This window comes from Benincasa hispida, chromosome 3, assembly GCF_009727055.1.
Source record: "Benincasa hispida cultivar B227 chromosome 3, ASM972705v1, whole genome shotgun sequence".
Lineage (NCBI taxonomy): Eukaryota > Viridiplantae > Streptophyta > Magnoliopsida > Cucurbitales > Cucurbitaceae > Benincasa > Benincasa hispida.
In genome coordinates, this window is record NC_052351.1 from 23,690,518 (window position 1) to 23,700,168 (window position 9,651).

The window sequence follows — 9,651 nt, forward strand, 5'->3', positions numbered from 1 at the left end:
CTTTGAATTTTAGATTTTTGGTTTAATTAAATTTCTAATCACTACTTATTTCGATACTTATAAAGAGATTGGAAAATAATAATAATAATAATTAATAAGCACAATTTTCAAAAAAAAAAAAAATCAATACTCACCTTATAAGTCATTTAGGTTTGGTATAATAACAATTTTATTTTTTGTTTTTTTTTTTTGAAATTTATCCTCAATTCTTCTTCTTAACTACAATGGTTAGATTTCTTAAAGAAACATTTAGATTATTAATCAAATTCGAAGAATAAAAAATAAGTTGTTAAAACTTTTTTTTATATATAATCAAATGAGTGTATTAAAAAAAGAGTTTGTAGAAGAAAGTAGAGTATAGAAGCTTAATTTTCCAATAAAAGAATCAGACGAGACTTTAATTTTGAATTTTGAATTCTTAAAAATTGTGTTTGTTTTATCTGAAATATGCTATCAATTTTAGTTTCTCAATGGATAGGGAATATGATTAAGTGAAGCGAAGATGAGCGAGCGGTTTGAGAGAGGCATCCATTTTGTGTCTAAAACCACGACACAAGCACATAACCCACAGAAGTCAGCTTGTTGGGGCTATGAAGCACATACACAGATACGACTATACGATACGGATACGATCGGATATGACAATTCATCAATTTCTAAAAAACTAAGATACATATACGTCTAAGGATACGTCATTTTTTTAATATATATATTTCTAAAAAACGAGAATACTGATACGTTGAAGATACATTTTCTTTTTCTTTAAAAAAATCTAGGATATAGATAAATTTAGCATATAAGTTAATAACAATAGCACAAAATAGAATACAAACATTGAAATACAAGAAAAAAACACATCTAAGATGTTGAAGTATAATAGTTAATAAAATGCAATAGAAAAGTGACTCATATTACAAAGAAGAAGATTAGAGGGAGAAGTATGAAGATAAACGAAGAACTTATTGTTGAAGATATCCAAATGGTTTATATTTTGGTGGACTTTGTGGGGATTCAAATGTGAAGATGAAAATTAGATGATTCTAGTATAGGATTTGGTCCGTTATTTATTTATTTTTCTTTTAGTTTTGAACTCGAGTAGTGAGCTTTTTAAATAGGTTGCCTAATTTTAGATTGAGAAAAATTAGATGAGTTACTTGTCCTTTTTCTTAAAAAAAAGTACGCATAAAAATAGATACGTCAAATCGTGTGTCAAATACGTATCTGGAAAGTATCTAGAAATATAGATACGTCAAATCGCATGTCAGATACGTATTTGGGAAGTATCTAGAAGTATCAGTATCTGATACTGATCCTCTATGCTTCATAGGTTTGGGGCAACGTTTGTCACATGCCACCACTACCTTAACACACACGTGTCTCCCACCTGCTAGCTCTATTCTTGCACGACCCATTTCCTTTCAATTATAAAACCAAATCGTCCTAACTTTTGTGTTACACTGTTCCTTAACCATTATTATGAAGCTCCTTTTTTGTCCCCACTTTCACTCTCTTGCTTTACTAATAATTTTATTTCACGCATACTTTAGCTTGTCCGTACAAGCCCAGCTCGCCTCTGATCCCCAACAACACCAGCTTCACTATTTGAAATTAAGCCGCCCCTTAACGCTGACTATTATCCTTCTTCTATTTATTTTCTTCTTCGTCCTCCTTTTTTCACTTATATTCGCCTCTTTTTGGAGTTGAATACCGCTTCAGACTTTGTCCTTCGGTTCACCGGTTGAGTGGATCAGTTCGAGACATGCCACGGTTTGGACCCGACCAAGATTCGAGCGTTTCCTGTGGTGGACCACTCCGCAACAAAGGAAATGAAGATGGGAAGGTGTAACAACCCGACCTCTTAGGACAACTAAAAATGGGGATCGTTATTGCATGCATGTATAAATGTTCACATTGAGGGAAAAATAAAATAAAATAATAGGATTTTGGACTACTTAAGTGTATAAAGAAACTATTTTGACTTTAACTCAAGATTTCAAATGATTTTATCTGGGGTACCCCTTAACATGAAATAAATAAAAAATAATAATAGAAAAAAACATGAGAAGACATAAAGGTTCAATACGGAAGCGTTTCTAGTTCCTATGGCACTATCACTGTCGCCCGAGTATCCTTGCCCTTACCTGAAAAATATATAAAGATAAAGGTTGAGTATAAAATATTTAGTAAGATCCTAGTATCGGGATCAGGCTATGTACCCACAAGTAGAAAATGCTGGGCCCATGGCTCAAACAACTACAACTGTTTCAAATAATGAAGAGAAACCAAAAGGACGTACTGTCTTACCTTGACTCACATGTGTAGTGGCTTGATGACACATCGTCAAACATGGAAAAAGAAACATGAACGTGAACCTATCGATCCATGCATGTCTAGCGGTTCGAAGACACACCGCTGGAAAAATAACATAAACGTGAACCTGTCGATTCACGTCTTTCTAGCGGCCCGAAGGCACACCGGAAAAATAACATGAACGTGAACCTGTTGATTTATGCATGTCTAGCGGTCCGAAGGCACACCGTTAAACATGAAACTAGACTCGTTGGTCCTCTGAAATATAACATGCATCAAGGCGAGACGGTAAACGCTCTATTAGTCTGATCATGCATCACATACATAATTTCAGTATTGTTTCTGCTGCACAGATCATATCATAACATAAGTTCAAACATGCTCATAATACTCATAACTATCATGCAACAAGTATATCACAAAGAAAAAATCATGCTTCTAAAGTCCATTAATTATCTTTGTAAATCTAATCTAGGCCGCCTGGTAGGAAGGCCCCGGTAATAGTACCACTTACCCCAAATTTGGTCACGAATATTAGTCCACAAAATTAATCTTCCTTAAAACCTTTCGAAAACTTGAATCAATCTAAATCATACATTGCCAAATTTAATTTAGCGACCACAGTCTAAAATCATGCATCCAAAATATTATAGGTAACATTAAATTCAAGCCGAACTAAATGTGTAATCAAGACCTTTTAAGAAAACTCATAAAACTTACCAAATCCTCCGAAAATCAATCCTTGTAACACTGGACAACTAGGAATGACCTAATCTTCAATCCAAACCCCACTTGCATTGAACATCAACCAAATGATATCAAACTTAATGGGCATCAAAGATATCTAAAACTCATTGTCAAAATCCACTAAGAACTTACCTTTAACTCCAAAATCCTGGCATAACACAACAATCCATGACAGCAGGCGACGACAGGCATCGAGTGGCGACAGACAGCACGGTGGCTGGCAAAAGGGTGAGCAGCAACGCGAACTGCTGGCGAGGAGAGAGGTGTGCATAGGCTCTGATTGACGGACGGCGAGTTTGACGACCCGTGTAGCCGAGTCTTGCGAACAGCGTGGACAAGGGGTTGTCGGTGTAGGACAGCTCGACACCAGTCCACGTGAAGGATGGGGGCATGGCTAGCGACTCCGATGCATGGCGACTCGAAAGCGGCTGGAAGTGTCAAAGCTTGCGGCGGCGGGAGGCGCTGAACTTCGCGACGGTTGGAGCTAGGGTTTCTGGCGAGTTAGGCAAGGAGATCGGGGGTGGGGGGGGGCTTCATTTTTCTTTTATTTTTTCAACCTTATGCCAATAAATAATAATCAACACTCTTTCCTTTTCCCTTTTAAATTCCAAATCCCACACCTCTCTTCCAAAATATATTTTAAATCTTCCAACAAAACAAATAGAATTAACTCCATAAATAATCAAATCTCCATTGCAAGCCCAAAATAAAACTTAATTAATTCAAAATAATTAAATTGTATTTTAACTTAGCCAAATACAAAAATCTCAGATTCTGATTTATCCAAGTAGTCCAACATAAATTAAAGCTTAATTACAAAATAAATCGGGGTGTTACATTCTATCCCCTTTAAGAAACTTTCATCCTCGAAAGTCCTAATCCTGAAAATGCTCGGGATCATACGCCCTCACGTCATTCTCACGCTCCCGCGTTGCTTCCTCGAACTGATGATTCCGTTAAAGGACTTTCACCAATTCTATCTACTTGTTGTGCAAAACTTTCACTTTCCTAGCCAGGATTTGAATGGGCTTCTCTTTGTAGCTTATGTTCTCATTCAAATGCAAAGGTCATAATCCATAACGTGAGATGAGTCTGCTCCGTACATCCTCAACATGGAAACATGAAAAACATTGTGAAGTGCAGAAAGGGATGGGGGCAAGGCCAGTCGGTAAGCTATAGAACCAATTCGTTCCAGGATCTCAAATGGCCCTGTGAACCAAGGGTTCAGCTTACCCTTCTTGCAAAATCTCAACACCCCCTTCATAGGTGCCACTTTCAGAAACATTTTTTCACCAACCTCAAACTCCAGATCTTTACGCCTAACATCAACGTAACTCTTCTGCCTACTTTGAGCCGTCAACATTCAGGCATTAATCTTTTGTATCGCCTCATTCGTGGTTTGTACTAACTCGGGTCCTAGCAATTTTCGTTCACCAACCTCATCCCAGCATATGGGTGACCTACAACTCTTCCTATAAAAGGCCTTAAGTAGTGACATGCCAATGGTTGCCTGATAACTATTATTACGAGCAAACTTTATCAAATGAAGGTGAGAGTCCCAACTTCCTGAAAACTCTAACGCACAAGCACGTAACATATCCTCCAGTGTCTGGTTTAAACACTCTGTCTGACCGTCAATTTATGGGTGAAAAGGCGTACTGAAATCCAAATGAGTACCCAACACTGCCTGAAGGCTCTTCCAAAAGCTGGAGGTAAATCGAGGGTCCCTGTTAGACACGATGGACACCGACACCTCATACAACCTTACCACCTCTTTCAAATACAACTATGCCCACCTATTCACTGAATATGTGGGCTTTCCTGGGATAAAAAGTGCTAACTTGGGGAGTCTGTCCACTATTGTTGGGTTTTATGTCCTAAAACTCGTGGTTTGTAAACAATAGAACTTATTTTGAAAATTCAATAAGATGTAATTGAATAGATATTTTGCTTGATGGAAATCCAATAAACCTAAAAGTGACTATTGGATGAGTACTTGAACTTCATGTGGAGAAATAAAGATGGATCAGGTTCGAGTAAATAGTCAAAATGATCTATAGTATATGAATAAGGTTGGGTACCTTATTTTGGTAACACTGTTGGATGCGGTCTGCTCTGTAGTTGTTATAAGAAGTTGTAAAGTGCTTCAAATAAAGTGATTCTAATTTATTCATGTTGGGACATGAGAAGTGGGGGTGTCCTTGTGCAAAAGGGCTTGTACAAGATCAGACCACGAAATTAGTCACTCTTACTTTATAACACTATTTACTGTTTAAGACTGGCTATTTTAAAGCGATGACCTAGGTAACTTGACCTTAATCCTGAGCTAACTATGAACTCCTGTTTATTTGGAATTATCCTTAGATTTGCATAGTTCAGGGTTGGCTCAACAGCGTCGACTCAATAAACCTCCCATTTCAGTTGTAAGACCGATAGATAGCTAGGGACATAGGGTGCAAGAGGAAATTCACTCCTACCCGCTTTTAGGGATAGTAGAGAGGTTGTTCCCATAAGTGCTGATTCTGGGTCTTGAACAAGGGACCTCGCCCTCTCACTGGCCTGAGAGGGACTATGTTTTGTTGATTATATCACAAAAAAATTGTTAATTAGGGGATCAGTGGGGACTTAAGGAACAAGAGGTAATTTCACGAGTAAAACAGAGATTCGACCCAATCCTTATTACGAACAACCTATGAAGGGTTGACTTACTAATCATGGTTATATCGAGTGGACATAGTATATCTACAGTGAGGGGAGTTTGATGCATTGTAAATGTGATGCGATTATGATATGAGTTGCAGTGATATATTATGTGTTGCACATGCAAGTTTTCCTAATAAGACTCAAGTATAAGTCTCACTAGGTTTCCTTGTAAGTCTAGGGTCGAACACGGGGACTATTGAGTAAATATGCGACAAAAAATTTGATTCACTTCGGTGGCGAAAAAAATAAGTTGGATGGTGTTTTGTTTAAGAATATTTCCTATGCAATGGAGCTCGAGTAACGAGTTGATGAAATCGAGAATTACAATAAGTATGCGATAAACGGGTTGAGAAGGGGTTTAGCTAACACTTCATAAGATTGCGTACAAATTATGCGATCACGCTAGACATAAACAACAGCATGGCATCTCTCAATGCAAATGCCATAATTCCTATTTCTAGGACGCATGCAATGTATATGAAAATGTCAATAGACTTATGTCTAAGTCTCTATTCTTGTCTATGCGATGATGAATGATGCACACATACACAAGGTGCATATTATCATATCTTGTTTCTAGGGTGTATGCGATACGTTAATAGCAATAAAACTTATGCTATCTCTTGCTTATGCGGTTCTAATCTGACTCTCTCAAGTTTAGATTCTTTCTTGAGACTACTCTCTCAAGTATCTCTAAAGGGTGAATGATGCATACATAAGAGAAGCTGATCACATAAAGTGTAAATCTTTGGTCATGCTGGCTAAGTACTTCTCAACCCATTTGGAAATTTGGCTACTCATGCGAAGTATGAAGAGATTGAACATAAGTTGAAATGAGATTTCCATTTTCTATAAATAAAATGCAGAATACAGAATAGCAATGGAATGTAGAGATAAAAAATCCGGTAGCAATGTCTTTCTTCCCGTGGCCTTTTACACTGCCTTTTTCATTCCAACTCTGTGTAGATGAATATCCTTGCTATCGCAAGTGTTGGCCCTCTCTCCCTTTGTAGCGCTTCCCGGCAATCTTTCAAGCTGTCCAGGAATGAGATCTCAGCTTCTTTGTCTCTTAGCTCGTCTCTATCTTCTAAGTATAAGTATGAATATAAACAGACTAACAGCTCTCTATCTTGTATATGGTCTAACTTGTTAACCCCAGTGGCCTTCGGTATTTATAGACCTTAAAGTGAAGCAGCCTTGCTCTCCAATGATTGTAATGATGAACGGTCATTAAATTTCCTGCTCTGATGCTATATTTAATGGTAACTGAAAGTTGAGTGTACTTGCTACAGCGTTGCTTTAACAGCTTCTCAACTAAATTCGGATTCGACCGTCATCAGCTTTCTGTCCCATTATGATTTATTATGTTGTCACCTTGATGTGTCGTCTTTATGCGGCTACCTTCTTGAGGAACTTCTCACGATTGCATATGATCGCATGACTTTGCGATCACAATCTTCTCAGTGCATGTGGACGCCTAATTCCTTAAATCGCAATTTTACTTGCGCCAACACATTTTTCCTGCACAGAATAAGTAAATTAGCTGCTTTTATGCGATGGGCGCATATGATCGCAATTTTCTCAGTTTAACCCTTTTGGACATGATTTTGTTTATTTTTATCGTCACATTCCCTCATTGTTTTACTTATTTGTTCTGTAATAACGTTCATTTCTACCCATTATCACACCCCCAAATTTAAAACAATGCTTGTCCTCAAGCATAAACTGAAGATTTTCTTTAGAGAGTCAACCACCTTTTCCCTACCTAGATTTCTCGAGGTGCCTTATTCAAATTTTATGAACCAAAATCTTCTTAATTTCTATCCTGATCTCTTCCTAAAATATTTCTAATACTTAGTGATCGCAAGTTTAACCTTTAAAAAGACTTTATTTGTTTCTAGGACATCGAATGATTTATTTCAAAACTTTTTCCAACCAGGGTGTTTCAAGTCATTTTTATCCTTGCGTGGTTTAGGTATTCTTTTTGTGACCTTGCGCTGATCCAAGTGTCTAGCCTTCGTTTTGGCTTGCCCCACGGGTGTCATGCGAGCATCCAACTATGAGCAAGACGCTCTTTCTCTATCTAAACTCATGCCCATTTGGCAGCGGAGTTACGATCACTTGATTTATGCATTGATCACAATTCCGACCTTCGTTTTTGTTTGCCCCCACGAGTGTCATGCAAACATCCAACTACGAGTAGGATCTGATCTCAACGTTATGATTTTTTTTTAAATTGAAATTTCTAAAAGTAACAAGGGTTAAAATAAATACTACACCCCCAAATTTATACACAGCAATGTCCTCATTGCTGATAGACTGAAATAACTCATGCATGTTCTTAGAAATTTCATAAAAACCGTTTTGAAAGAAAGCTGGTGGACCGCTAACTTTTAGAAATGTTTCATGAATTGACCATCCGGAAATTAAGTTGACTCTAGTACATGCGGTCAAAAATAAAAGCATGAGTTTCATTATTGAAATCATAATTGGTATGGGAAAGAATGCGGTGACTAAATAAAGTAATCAAAATTTAATGATTGCACCAAAGTAAAGGGGATGCGATAATAAAATTTAGTAATATTAAAGTGAGATGTGATGAAGTGCAAAATTTGGGGAAAAAAGTCAAAGAAAGATACAAACCCCCAATTTGCTCTGTTGCCCACATCATCTGTGATCGCATCCTTGCTTGTAGTAGGCCAATTCCTCGATTGCGATGGTCTGATCGAACCGGTCGCGTGTTTTTAGTTTATCACATAACTCCACTGAAATCATTCACTACGATCGTTGCTAAATATTACGAGGGTAAAAAGTATGAAAGATAGAGTTGATAATTTTTAAAGAGTAGTGTTCGTACAAAAAGGTAAAGTAAGTTCATGCAATAAAGATATCAAAAGGATACTTCGAAAAATGTATACCTGATGAGTTTGTATCGCATATCAACAGAAGGACTGCTTGTTTCTTCTTCAATCTGGATTTTTCAAGTCCATGGAGGTTTTCTCTCCTTTTCTTGATCCTTTGGGATCTTTATCCTTTAGGATCTTGATCGCCTTAATCCGAAGCTTCTTCCCATTAATGCTCATCATAATCTCTCCCTTATTCACATCAATTCGAGCACGACCAATCGATAGAATGGTCATCCCAATATGATGGGCGTATCTTCATCCGCTTCATGATCCAGAATGATGAAGTCTGTCAGTAAAATGAATTTATCAATTGAGACCAAGGCATTCTTTAACTCTTCCTTAGAATGTACTAGGGATCTGTCTGAAAGCTGGAGAGTCTTCGTCGTGGGCATCAGTTTTCCCACATTCAATTGTTTGAACATTGAAAGTGGCATTAAATTTATACTCACCCCAAGATCGCATAGTGCTTGACCGATGTAAAGCTCTCCAATTAAGTAGGGTAACATGAAGCTTCCTGGGTCGCGCATCTTTGGTGGGATTATAGTGTTTGATCTTTGCGTTACTGCCACCATAGCGATATTTTCTTCATCATTCTTTTTTTTAATCTTTGCAGGAACGGTGGTAGTTGTACTTCATTTGTTTCGTGTTCTAGAGGCTTGGAGGTGGATGCAACTTCAGGTTCCATCGTCTCGGGCTCTTCTGATTCTTGTGTCAACGAGTTCTTGTATTCCATCGCATTTGGATTGGTCCTGCTCGGCTCTTTCCCTCCTTCCGCTGTCGTCTTTCTGCTTAAAAGGAGACTGCTAGGCATTGTTCATTTCCTATGTTCCCCGAGTTGCGAGGGAGCTCAGTTGAGCTTGGCAATGTCCCTTGCAGTCTATTTTTCAGCTCTCCCGCAATCTGTCCTATTTGAATCTCTAGATTGTGAATAGAAGTCGCCTTGTGGGGCTTGCGAGCTGCTGGCTTGATGTTGCGGCTGACTGTT

General features: G+C 37.9%; 1 protein-coding gene and 1 long non-coding RNA gene across 2 annotated transcripts; both read right to left on the minus strand.

Moving 5' to 3' along the window:
- Positions 1 to 1,900: 1,900 nt before the first annotated feature.
- On the minus strand, positions 1,901 to 3,578 carry LOC120074425. The gene is made up of 3 exons (XR_005480993.1): positions 3,031 to 3,578; positions 2,305 to 2,655; positions 1,901 to 2,141 (listed from the first exon to the last, which is right to left on the minus strand). It is a non-coding gene; the product is annotated as an uncharacterized LOC120074425 (long non-coding RNA).
- A 5,318-nt stretch (positions 3,579 to 8,896) lies between these two features.
- On the minus strand, positions 8,897 to 9,238 carry LOC120073493. The gene has a single exon (XM_039026336.1). It carries the CDS (start codon positions 9,236 to 9,238, stop codon positions 8,897 to 8,899), a length of 342 nt encoding a protein of 113 aa, XP_038882264.1.
- Positions 9,239 to 9,651: the final 413 nt, after the last annotated feature.